General features: G+C 40.1%; 1 protein-coding gene across 1 annotated transcript; it reads left to right on the top strand.

The window, feature by feature from the left end:
• Positions 1–3,574: 3,574 nt before the first annotated feature.
• Positions 3,575–4,708, top strand: LOC128578342 (actin-related protein T1-like). Its single transcript, XM_053580927.1, has one exon. The coding sequence runs from the start codon at positions 3,575–3,577 to the stop codon at positions 4,706–4,708; it is 1,134 nt and encodes a 377-aa protein (XP_053436902.1).
• Positions 4,709–13,602: the final 8,894 nt, after the last annotated feature.

Raw genomic sequence — 13,602 nt, 5'->3', positions numbered from 1 at the left:
CCCAAATTTAAACTAGAACTACATCCAGGCACTGTGGTTCACACTTATAGTCACAGCTTCTCAGGAGGCTGAGGTAGGAGGATGATCTCTTGAGCCCAGAAGTTAGAGGCTGCAGTGAGCTATGATCATACCACTGCATTCCAGCTTGGATGACAGAGTGAAACCTTGTCTCTAAAAAATTAAAATAAAATACAACCCTCATACTATCTAGCAATCCTACATCAGTGTATGTGCCTAAATGAATTGAAATAAGAATTTTGAAAGGATATCTTTAATCTCATGTAGCACTATTCTCCATAGCCAAAATATGGAAATACAGTAAATTTCCATCAAAACAGTGATGCAAATAAATAAAAATGCTCTTCACACTCACTCAAATGCATCCACTCCCAGATGTTTTGCTCTGCTGGGTGCTGTAACCTCTCAGGTAGATTCCAGAAATCCTGCAAAGATACTGTTGCCTGTGAGTGTATGCCAACATTAGTGTTTCTATGTGGGGATAAGGACTAGAACCTACTATTTTACCACATTGCTGATGTTGCTCTTCTACTTTTAATCTGTATGTGGCTTTATAATCAAAGTGGATTTCTTATAGACAACATATATGTGGACTCATCTGTGATCCACTCTGACAGTCTCTGTGTTTCAAAGGGTATATTTAGACCACTAATATTAAAAGTTATTATGGATATAGTGGGTTAGTGGCTACCATGTTTATTACTGTTTTCTATTTATTTCCTTTGTTCTTTGTTCCTAGACAAACTAGACAAACTCTCAAAAGTGTGTTATTGGTATACCCTTACTATGAATATACAGGAAAGTACTGAACACAAATGTCTTAATACAGTGATGAAGTAAATGAGGTGAAAGCTATGTTAATTAGTTGGATGTAAGCACTCCAATTTGTACAAGTAATCAACACATTGAATCCTACAAAGGCCTAAATGTTTTCATGATCTATGTATATATGACTTAATAAAAAGAAAAGACAATTAAAAAATACTCTCTTGTAAGGACATCGTCCTCTTTAGCCTTGAGGGGGCTGCAGGGTCACATACTGATTTTGTAAAGACTTTTTTTGTTTATGCTTATCTGTGTTGTCAGATATCACAAAAAAGTATGCATGGACCTTGTATTAATTTATTTTTTCATTTATTTTTCTCATCAGCTTTCATTAGTGTTTGTGTAATTAAGGTGTGTTCCAAGACAACTCTTACCCTGTAATGTTCAGCAAAGAAGAATAAAACAAGGTTATACATCCCTGAAACCATTAGAAACTTTTAGGATAAAATTGATGACCGCTCAAAGTTTGTAGGATAATATTTAGAAATAAACATATCCTACATCAAGCATACAAAGTGAACTCAGTGTGAGTTTAAAATGACTTGCTTTTCTTCCAGAGGCTTAAGGGACCTTGGCCCCCCTGGGACACACACAGAGTTGTTGGCTTGCCTGGAGTTAAAAATTCCACAATTCCATTCTCTGAAGCTGTGCATCCCATGAAGACTGAGATCAAAGGGCATGCCGCCCTTCCTCAGAGATACAGGCCAGAGGGTTGATGTATGTTAACAACATATTGTCAGAGATCTACAGGTGCTCTGCCCTGAGGAAAAGACACAGTCGTTACTTCATACTGAGTAAACTGAGTGAACGCTTGAAGATATTCTTCCATTAACTCTGTTCCCCTGTGGCTACTTTCTTCTTTATGATCTTTATTTAGATACCTTCCCAGAGATTAGTCAGTGTCTAGAAGAAGATGTTTACTACAAAAAGTGATTGTGTTGATATGGTAACAGGATATTTCCTTTCAAGTTAATTTCAGATAGGTAAAATGAGGTAATGGTGAAACTAACAGATAATAGATTAAGTGTGTGCGTGACTAAAAAGGTATAAAATCAAAACCCTGAATAAGAATTTTGCTACATGCCATCTCATCTCACGTAGTCTGTTTCTTGACTTAATAATTACAGGAGTGAGTTTTTAACCACAGCAAAGCTGCTTTTCATTCACGTCTCCGATCATGCAACAAAGTTTATATAGCAAATCTCACCTAAATTTAGGTCTCAGTTCTGTGCATTGAGATATAAGTGTAAGGCCTAGTTTCATGTCTTTGAAAACCAAATACAGAGTTGACTAACAACAATTGTCTGGGGCAAGGAAGCAAGTAATCAAGAGATTATTAAATCTAAAGTGGGGGAGAAGAGATATTTTAAAAACTGGCAAATAAAAAAAAATCATACCAATCTGTGTATATAAAAAAAAGTTGATGACAGTGTGGAGGATCATGTAGAAAAGTAAGTATATTCCTATAAAGCTTCATAATATAAAATGTCGCAACCCTTTAGAGTGTAGACTTGAGGAAACTGACTCAAGTAATTTAACCTACAGTTGTCATATTCTACTCTGCAATGCCAATTCTAGTTTATACATATATATATATACATATAAATGTATATATATGTACACACACACACACACACAAAGAAATGAAAAGGTAAGTCCACACAAAACATAGCTTTTTGTTTCTAGAAGTGTACATCATCATAAAAGCATAATTAAAACACTCATTGACTGGTATATAAAGAAAACATGTTATGTCCAAATAATGGATGAACTTTGAAAGTAATATGAAGTGAATTAATCCAATCACAAAAGGCCATGTATTATATGATTCCATTTATATGAAAAAGTGAAGAGAAAATAAATCTACAGAGGCAGAAAATATGCTAGCAAGGCTTATATAGGGCTCAGGTGGATGATCTAATGAGGAGTGGTAGCTAAGAAACACTGGGATTCTTTATGAGGTGAATTTATTTATTTAGAGTTTTGTAATCTTTATTTTTGAAATATTGGCAAGTATCTGTAACTATACTAAAATCAGGGAAAGGGAAACTTCAAGTATGTTAATGTATGGTATGTAAAATTTATCTTAATAAAACTATTACAAACAAACCAAAAAAAAATAAAAGTAAGGGGCAATGAAAGAAAGAATATCTTGATTTGATTATAGCCTTACTCCAAGCTGAGCCTATGTCTGATGTTTAGTTCCTCCCCTTAGCCAAGGGAAGGATATTTTTACCATTCTGCAGAACAAAGCTCACCAGACCAGAGAGGGTAGAGAATGTTTTTGGGACAGGCCCACAGTTTGGCAGCTTCACTTCGTTCTTAAAACAGGCCTCTGCCCTGGGTTCACAGGCTCGCTAAAGGTATTCATACCTGTGGTTTGCGTTCCCTGGGTTTATGTCTCACCAGATAGACAGCACTGGTAGCTCATAGACCCAGGCCCTCTGACACCCACTCAAGACAATTGTTGCCTTGGTTAAACTGTGACATAAAGGACAACAATCCCTGAAGTTGCCTCAGCAGGACCTAGACTGCCAGAAATGAGAAAACATTAGTGGGTTGATGATGGGGTGTTCTGGTGCATTGGAGACAACCTGCTAGCTCCACCTGTGCGACAGCCTAAGAATTCTGGAATCCTGTGGCGTTAAAACTTCCACAGGTGCCTGCATCACAAAGTGGCCTAAGCATTCTTTCCTTCAGTTGGTGAGGTTGAGGGAAGGAGGAAGCAGACATGTTTAATCCACATGTCTTAGATGTTCCAGCTGTGATTTTTGACAATGGTTCAGGGCTCTGTAAAGTAGGCTTTTCCAGAGAGACTGGACCTCGTCATTTCATCAACTCTGTCGTGGGGCATCCTAAAGTTAATACTCCAGCAGAAAAAGGCAATAAGAAGAAGTACTTTGTGGGGGAAGAAGCTGAGTACAAGTATGAGACATTATATTTGCATCGTCCCATTGAACGTGGACTGGTAACAAGATGGGATGATATGGAGAAACTCTGGAAATATCTTTTTGAGTGTCGCCTGGGAGTAAAACCCTGTGACCAACCTGTACTCATGACGGAGCCCTCCTTGAACCCAAGGGAGAATCGAGAGAAGCTTGCTGAAATGATGTTTGAGAACTTTAATGTGCCTGCTCTCTACCTGTCCAACCATGCCGTGGTAGCTCTCTATGCCTCTGCCTGCATCACAGGCCTGGTGGTAGACAGTGGATATGGGGTCACCTGCACTGTCCCCATCATTGAGGGTTACGCCTTGCCTCATGCAGTCACCAAGCTCTATATGGCAGGGAGGGACATCACAGAGCACCTCTCCCGGAGCCTCTTTCCCAGAGGGTGTACTTATTCTGGCATTCTCAACAAGGCTGTGGTGAATGACATTAAAGAGAAGCTGTGCTACATTGCCTTGGAGCCAGATAAAGAGCTATGCAAGAAGCCTAAGGAAGTCTTTCGAGAATACAGACTTCCAGATGGGAATATCATGCACATTGGGCACCAATTACACCAGGTACCAGAGGTTCTCTTTGCACCTGAACAGCTAGGCAGCCACAGTCCAGGACTCTCAAAAATGGTCTCCAGCAGCATTATGAAATGTTCTGTTGACATCCAGAAGAACCTTTTTGGACATATTGTACTGTGTGGGGGCACCACTCTCTTTCCTGGACTGGAGGAAAGGCTCAGAAAAGAACTAGATCAACGTGCTTTCAAAGGGACCCCCATCAAGATTGTGGCTTCTCGTGATAGATGTTTCTCTGCATGGATTGGTGCATCCATCATGACCTCTGTGAGTACTTTCAAGCAAATGTGGGTCACTTCTGCAGATTTCAAGGAGTTTGGGGCATCTCTGGTTCACAGAAGATGCTTTTAAAGATCCCTGAGCACAGGGGATTACACAAAGTGTCAGATTGCAGGAGTACCATTGGAAAGTTACAGGGTCTCTTGGCTTTCAGCGTGGTGTTCAATAAAAGGCTTCTGACATTGCAGGTTTCAGTTTTTTCTTGGTAATACTAAAATTTCTGACTTATGTTATCAATATTTAAGAGATTGTACTCTTCTCTTCTTGTTCTATGGGTCTCTTAAGTTGTTTTCTCCTTAATCAAGCTTGATTTGGGTAGGTTTCTCAGAATCAATGTGTTAAGTGGCTCTGTCTCCCAATGCCCAGGAGACAGAATCACCAATGCAGGTCAAAGAAGGGGAATGAAATTAAGTAGAAACAGGAAAGCTAGGCCATTCCTACAGTTCAACAACACTTTCCCTGGGTTGTGCTTTAGTCAGAACAATCATGTTCTTGCTCTGCTGTTATGTGATCAAAAAGCTAAATAGGATGGAAAGAAGAGTTCAGCACAAAGATTACCACTTTTTAAGGTTCTTCTGAGATCAGGGCCCTTGCTCTCATTCAGGACATTAAGAATCAATACCTGTAATTGAAAGGATTATATTATAAATTTCAGCCTGAAAGAAATAAAACCATTTATCAAAAAAAATAACATTTTAAACATCTTTCCAACTCTCTGTTTACTTCCGTCACACTGCTAGCCTTAATATACCCAAGAAATTTGTCAAACACTACTAGGTGTATTTCCAGATAACGAAAAATAATTTTACAACAAAGACATTTGCACCAGAATGTTTATTATAGCCAAATTCAAATTGCCCAGTCATGGAAGCAGCCCAAGTGCCCTTCGACCCATGAATGGATTAACAAATTGTGGTATATTTATATCATGGAATATTACACAGCCATAAAAGATGGATACTTTACTTCTTTTATGTTTATGTGGATGGAGCTAGAACATATTCTTCTTAGTAAAGTATCCCAAGAATCAAAGAGAAGGTATCCAATGTATTCAGTAATGTTATGAAAGGAATATATAATCACCCACACTTTCATACAAATGATAAAACACAACTATAGACCAGAATGAAAAAGAGAAGAGAAGGGAGAAGTGAGGGGAGGGGGAGGCTGGGTGGAGGGCGGATAATTGGTGGGACCTCACCTATTGTGCATAATGCAAGGGTACTTGTCAAATCTATTGAGAGTAAGGTATAAATGTCTTAACACAACAAATAATTAAGTGAGGTAAAGGCTATGTTAATTAGTTTGATGTATGCATTCCAAATTCTAGATAAAATCAGCACACTGTGCCCCATAAATGCATTAATGCACATAGTTGTGATTTAATAAAAAAATAAGAATAGAAATAGCAGGACAAGATGGCTGACTGAAGCCAGCATTCCACAGATGCTCCCGTCCAGTAGGAGAGTTAAAGGACAAAAACTCAGCAAGTAACCTGGTGGATTTGAGCTGCACTAAGAGAGAAGGTTGAAGAACGCACGTCAACCCTGCTGAGGCGAGTTGTGACCACAAGGATACAAACAAAAGGTAGAAAATCCATTTCCCCTCCCCCATGAGAACGGCTCAGAGTGCCCCACAAACAATCAGGCAGAGTTCAAAGGTCATCCCACTACACTCCATGGGAGAGACCCTCTAAAAAATTGGATCTACCTCCCCTAGTATGGTGCCACAGCATCCTCCTGCCAGGCGTAAATCTGTATAAACTGTATATAGTCTCTACCTAGAATTCTGAGCTCCCAGCACTCCCCTCCACTCATACTGAGGTCTGGAGGCCAGTCCCCCAGGAGTTCAGAGTCTTGGGTGATTTCTCAAGGTGTGTGGATGGGGCCTCGACTGCAGTTGGTTGGTGCTGGCTCTGGGGCACTGGAGTGAGGAGAGGATGGTCAGTGGAGAGGGGACTGCACCAGAGCGGCAGTTCCCTGAGGCACACTGCGACAGCTGTCTTTTGGTGACAATACGGCCAGGCATAAAACTGTGTAAAACTGTGTGTGTTCTCTGCCCACAACCCCAGGCTCCCAGCACTCCCCACGCTCCCCTCTGCTCTCGCTCCAAGGTCTGGAGGCCTGTCCCCCAGAAGTCCAGACTCTTGGGCAATTGCTCGAGAGGTGTAGACAGTGACGGGCTACAGCCAGTCAGTGCAGACTCTGGGGCATAGGAGTGGAGAAAGGACGGTTGGCTGGAAGGGAGCTCCACCAGAGCAGGGGTTGCCTGAGGCATAAAACAGCAGACCTCTTTTGCTAGCAATACGGCTCACTACGGAATATTCTGAAGCCACACCCCCTGTCTCCCTGGGCAACCAGAGACTCTGAGTATAGGATTTGCCTCAGGCAACTCCAACTTGCAAACCAGAGAAAATCCCAGGGCAGGGCTGACCCACAGGTCCGCTTTACTGAACCTAAGACGCACCTGGCCCTCAAGGGATCGTCAGCCTATAGACAATACAAGAGCAAAGACAAGCTGATTTGGAACTCAATTCAGCTTCTCTTCTGCAGGGGAAACACAAAGTTGTTCTGTTCTGTTCTGTCAGTAACATTAATCAGGGGCGAGACTGGACCTAAGTGAAAACCCCCCAACCTTCATCAAGTACCCAAGGTTGTCAGGCCTCACCTCCTCCTGCTAGAGAGAGGCAGAGCACAGCGGCCTGGCAGACTTCCTTGTGATTCAGGCAGGTACAAACTCCTGGAGTAATAGTTCAATACAGGCAACTGGGTCAGCCAACTGCAGGGCTATCAGTGACTGGGTGTGACAGCAGTGCAAGGTGGGGAAGGAGGCAGCAACCTTCCTAGACTGATCTATTGGCTGGGTGGCTCCTCTTGACTCCACACAACACTGGAGCTAGCCACACCAGAGTAGTCACCAGACCCCTGTGATCCAGTTTCCAGAGACCTCTTAAACTCTATCACCCGAGACAGGTGCAGACTGAGACAATTGATTTGGACCTTTTGAACTGAACCAATCACCTGAGGACAAATCAGGTGGTGCCCTGAGTACACAGTGCTAGGAAGGTTTGATTTTTCTTTTCCAATTGTTTGCCAGTGGGCGGCGGGGTGACTTAATTGCTGATATTTCTCCACAACAGAGATTTCAATCCAGAGTATCTGTTTCACTAGGGTGGAACAGAAACCAGCTGAAAACAAGACAGAACCACTTAGCCCCACCACACAAGACAGGGCCCCAGTTTCTTAGGCCGCAAAACTGTACAGGCCCTCGACAAAGCCTGTACAGGGTAAAAAATCAAACAGAGTAAAACAACCATGGGGCGGAATCAGCACAAAAACTCTGGTAACATGAATAACCAGAACAGATCAACCCCCCCAAAGAAAGATATGGCAGATGTAATTGAAGATCCCATTCATAAACAACTAACTGGCTGACATGTCAGAAATCGAATTCAGAATTTGGATTGCAGGCAAGATTAGCAAAGTGGGATTAGGAATTCGAGGAGAAATTCAAAAGTTGTCTCAAGAATTTAACGAATTTAAAGAGAAAACCACCAAAGACTTAGACACACTGAAGCAACAATATGCAGCCCTCGAACATATGAGAAATACAGGAGAATCCCTCAGCAACAAAATGGAGCAAGCAGAAGAAAGGATGTTTTACATTGAAGATAAACCCTTTGAATGCTCCCAAACTCTCAAAGAGGAAGAGAAATTGAGAGCAAAAATGGATCATTCTCTCAGAGAGCTCTGGCATAATTCGAAGAAGGTCAATATTCGAATCATTGGAGTTCCTGAAACCGATGAAGTGGACTCGCTGGGCACAGAGGCACTTCTCCATGAAATTATGAAAGAGAATTTTCCAGACATGCCTAGAGATTATGAAATTCAAATAGCAGACAGCTTCAGAACCCCAGCACGACTCAACCCCAATAAGACCTCCCCCAGGCATATCATAATTAACTTCACTAAAGTTAATATGAAGGAGAAAATTCTCAAAGCTGCCAAAGAAAGAAAACCATTACCTTCAAAGGGAAGAATATTAGTCTGACTGCAGATCTCTCTGCTGAAACTTTTGAAGCCAGAAGAGGGTGGTCACCGACTTTTAATCTCCTAAAGCAAAATAACTTTCAACCCTGGATCTTGTATCCAGCTAAACTGAGTTTCATTTATGATGGTGAAATTACATACTTTAACGACAATCATATGTTGTAGAAATTTTCCATAACCAAACCAGCTCTTAAGGATATTCTCAGACCTATCCTCCATAATGATCAACACAATCCTATACAACAAAAGTAAATGCACTCAGAAACTTCGGATTAAACTCCAATTTCCACACTGGCGAAAGGATTAAAAATGCCCACTGCACATTTGAAAAACTCGATACCCAAAACTTCACCAGACTTACCAATATTCTCCAATAATGTGAACGGCTTAAACTGTCCTCTAAAGAGGCATAGGTTAGCTGACTGGATACAAAAACTCAGGCCAGATATTTGTTACATACAAGAGTCACATCTTAACTTAAAAGACAAATACAGACTCAGCGTGAAAGGATGGTCATCCATATTTCAGGCAAATGGTAATCAGAAGAAAGCAGGTGTTGCAATTTTATTTCCAGATACAATAGGCTTTAAACCAACAAAAGTAAGGAAGGACAAGAATGGTCACTTCATATTTGTTAAGGGTAATACTCAATATGATGAGATCTCAATTATTAATATCTATGCACCCAACCAGAATGCACTTCAATTTATAAGAGAAACTCTAACAGACGTGAGCAACTTGATTTCCTCCAGCTCCATAATAGTCAGAGATTTCAACACTCCTTTGGCAGTGTTGAATTGATCCTCCAACAAGAAGCTGAGCAAAGAAATCTTAGATTTAAACCTAACCATCCAACATTTGGATTTAGCAGACATCTACAGAACATTTCATCCCAATAAAACTGAATGCACATACTTCTCATCAGCCCATGGATCTTACTCCAAAATCGATCACATCTTAGGTCACAAGTCTAACCTCAGTAAATTTAAAGGGATAGAAATTATTCCATGCATCTTCTCGGACCACCATGGGATAAAACTTGAGCTGAGTAACAACAGTAATCTGCCTACTCATACAAAACATCGAAGTTAAATAACCTTATGATGAATGATAGCTGGGTCAGAGATGAGATTAAGAAAGAAATCGCCATTTTTTTGGAACACAACAATAATGAAGACACGAACCATCATAACCTCTGGTACACCGCAAAGGTAGCTTTAAGAGGGAAATTTATAGCACTGCAAGCTGTCCTCAAGAGAACAGAAAGAGAGGAAGTTAACAATTTAATGGGACATCTCAAGCAACTGGAAAAGGAAGAACATTCCAACCCCAAACCCAGTAGAAGAAAAGAAATAACCAAAATTAGAGCAGAATTAAATGAAATTGAAAACAAAAGAGTAATATAAGAGATCAATAAATCAAAAAGCTAGTTTTTTGAAAAGGTCAATAGAATAGATAAACCTTTGGCCAACCTAATCAGAAAAAAAAAAAAGAGTAAAATTTCTAATATCATCAATCAGAAACAACAAAGATGAAATAACAACAGACTCCTCAGAAATCCAAAAAATCCTTAATGAATATTACAAGAAAATCTATTCTCAGAAATATGAAAATCTGAAGGAACTTGACTGATACTTGGAAGCACATCACCTTCCAAGACTTAGCCAGAATCAAGTGGAAATTTTGAACAGGCCCATATAAAGTTCTGAAACAGCATGAAACATACAAAACCTCCCTAAAAAGAAAAGCCCGGGACCAGATTTTTTCACGTCAGAATTCTACCAAACCTTTTTTTTTTTTTTGTAGAGACAGAGTCTCACTTTATGGCCCTCGGTAGAGTGCTGTGGCCTCACACAGCTCACAGCAACCTCCAACTCCTGGGCTTAAGCGATTCTCTTGCCTCAGCCTCCCGAGTAGCTGGGACTACAGGCGCCCACCACAACGCCCGGCTATTTTTATTTTTTGTTGCAGTTTGGCCGGGGCTGGGTCTGAACCCGCCACCCTCGGCATATGGGGCCGGCGCCTTACCGACTGAGCCACAGGCGCCGCCCTCTACCAAACCTTTAAAGAGGAATTAGTACCTATATTACTCAACCTCTTCCAAAAGGTAGAAAAAGAAGGAAGACTAGCCAACACGTTTTATGAAGCAGACATCACCCTGATCCCCAAACCAGGAAAAGACCCAACAAGAAAAGAAAATTATAGACCGATATCACTAATGAATATAGATGCAAAAATATTCAACAAGATCCTAACAAACAGAATCCAGCAACACATCAAACAAATTATACATCATGACCAAGTTGGTTTTATCCCAGGGTCTCAAGGCTGGTTCAATATACATAAATCTATAAATGTAATCCAGCACGTAAACAAATTAAAAAACAAAGACCATATGATTTTCTCAATATATGCAGAAAAAAGCTTTTGATAATATCCAGCATCCCTTCATGATCAGAACACTTAAGAAAATCGGTATAGAAGGGACATTTCTTAAACTGATAGAGACCATCTACAGCAAACCCACAGCCAGTATCATATTGAATAGAGTTAAATTGGAATCATTTCCATTCACATCATGAACCAGACAAGGCCGCCCATTGTCTCCATTGCTTTTTAACATTGTAATGGAAGTTTTAGCCACCGCAATTAGGGAAGAAAAGGTGATCGAGGGTATCCATATAGGCTCAGAAGAGATCAAACTTTCTCTCTTCACAGATGATATGATAGTATATCTGGAAAACACTAGGGACTCTACTACAAAACTCTTAAAAGTGATCAAGGAGTACAGCAGCATCTCAGGTTACAAAATCAACATTCATAAATCAGTAGCCTTTATATATACCAATAGTCAAGTTGAAAAAACAGTTAAGGACTCTATCCCATTCACAGTTGTGCCAAAGAAGATGAAATGTTTGGGAATTTATCTAACAAAGGACGTGAAAGATCTCTATAAAGATAACTATGAAACTCTAACAAAAGAAATAGCTGAAAATATTAACAAATGGAAAAACATACCATGCTCATGGCTGGGAAGAATCAACATTGTTAAAATGTCCATACTACCCAAAGCAATATATAATTTCAATGCAATCTCTATTAAAGCTCCACTGTCCTACTTGAAAGATCTTGAAAAAACAATACTTCGTTTTATATGGAATCAGAAAAAAACCTCGAATAGCCAAGGCATTACTCAGAAATAAAAACAAAGCAGGAGGAATTACGCTACCAGACCTCAGACTATACTACAAATCGATAGTGATCAAAACAGCATGGTATTGGCACAAAAACAGAGAAGTAGATGTCTGGAACAGAATAGAGAACCAAGAGATGAATCCAGCTACTTACTGTTATTTAATCTTTGACAAGCCAATTAAAAACATTCAGTGGGGAAAAGACTCCCTATTTAACAAATGGTGCTGGGTGAACTGTCTGCCAACCTGCAGAAGACTGAAACTGGATTCACACCTTTCACCATCAACTAAGATAGACTCTTACTGGATTAAAGACCTAAACTTAAGACATGAAACTATAAAAATACTAGAGGAGAGTGCAGGGAAAACCCTTGAAGAAATCGGTCTGGGCGAGTATTTTATGAGGAGGACTCCCCCGGGCAATTGAAGCTTCAAAAATATACTACTGGGTCCTGATCAAACTAAAAGGCTTCTGCACAGCCAAGAACACAGTAAGTAAAGCAAACAAACAGCCCTCAGAATGGGAGAAGATATTTGCAGTTTATGTCTCCGACAAAGGTTTAATAACCAGAATCCACAGAGAACTCAAACGCGTTAGCAAGAATAGAACAAGGGATCCCATCGCAGGCTGGGCAAAGGACTTTGAAGAGAAACTTCTCTGAAGAAGACAGGCGTGCAGCGTTCAGACATATGAAAAAATGCTCATCATCTTTAATCATCAGAGAAATGCAAATCAAAACTACTTTGAGATATCATCTAACTCCAGTAAGATCAGCCCATATCACAAAATAGCAAGACCAGAGATGTTGGTGCGGATGTGGAGAAAAGGGAACACTTCTATACTCCTGGTGGGAATGCAAATTAATACATTCCTTTTGGAAAGAGATATGGAGAACACTTAGAGATCTAAAAATAGATCTGCCATTCAATCCTGTAATCCCTCTACTGGGCATATACCCAGAAGACCAAAAATCACATCATAACAAAGATATTTGTACCCGAATGTTTATTGCAGCCCAGTTCATAATTGCTAAGTCATGGAAAAAGCCCAAGTGCCCATCGATCCATGAACGGATTAATAAATTGTGGTATATGTACACCATGGAATATTATGCAGCCTTAAAGAAAGATGGAGACTTTACCTCTTTCATGTTTACATGGATGGAGCTTGAACATATTCTTCTTAGTAAAGTATCTCAAGAATGGAAGAAAAAGTACCCAATGTACTCAGCCCTACTATGAAACTAATTTAGGGTTTTCACATGAAAGCTATAACCCAGTTACAACCTAAGAATACGGGGAAGGGGGAACAGGAGGGGAGGGAGGGGGTAGGTGGATAGAGGGAAGGAGATTAGTGGGATTACACCAGTGCTACATCTTACAAGGGTATATGTGAAACTTGGTAAATGTGGAATGTCTTGGCATAGTAACTGAGAGAATGCCAGGAAGGCTATGTTAACTAGTGTGATGAAAGTGTGTCAAACGATCTGTGAAGGTAGTGAATGATGCCTCATGATCATATCAACGTACACAGCTATGATTTAATAAAAATAAATAAATAAGTAAATAAAAAGAATAGAAATAGCAGAAGATATTAACAAATGGAAGAACATACGATGATCATCGCTGGGAAGAATCAACATTGTTAACATGTATATACTTCCCAAAGCAATCAATAGATTCCATGCCATCCCTATTAAAATACCAACATCATACTTTTGAG

This window comes from Nycticebus coucang, chromosome X, assembly GCF_027406575.1.
Source record: "Nycticebus coucang isolate mNycCou1 chromosome X, mNycCou1.pri, whole genome shotgun sequence".
Classification (NCBI taxonomy): Eukaryota; Metazoa; Chordata; class Mammalia; order Primates; family Lorisidae; genus Nycticebus; species Nycticebus coucang.
Note: the sequence above shows the minus strand (reverse complement) of the source record. Positions and strands in the feature narration are given on the sequence as shown.

Excerpts from the sequence above, each read along its gene's own strand:
- LOC128578342 (XM_053580927.1), top strand. The coding sequence starts at position 3,575 with ATGTTTAATCCACATGTCTTAGATGTTCCAGCTGTGATTTTTGACAAT.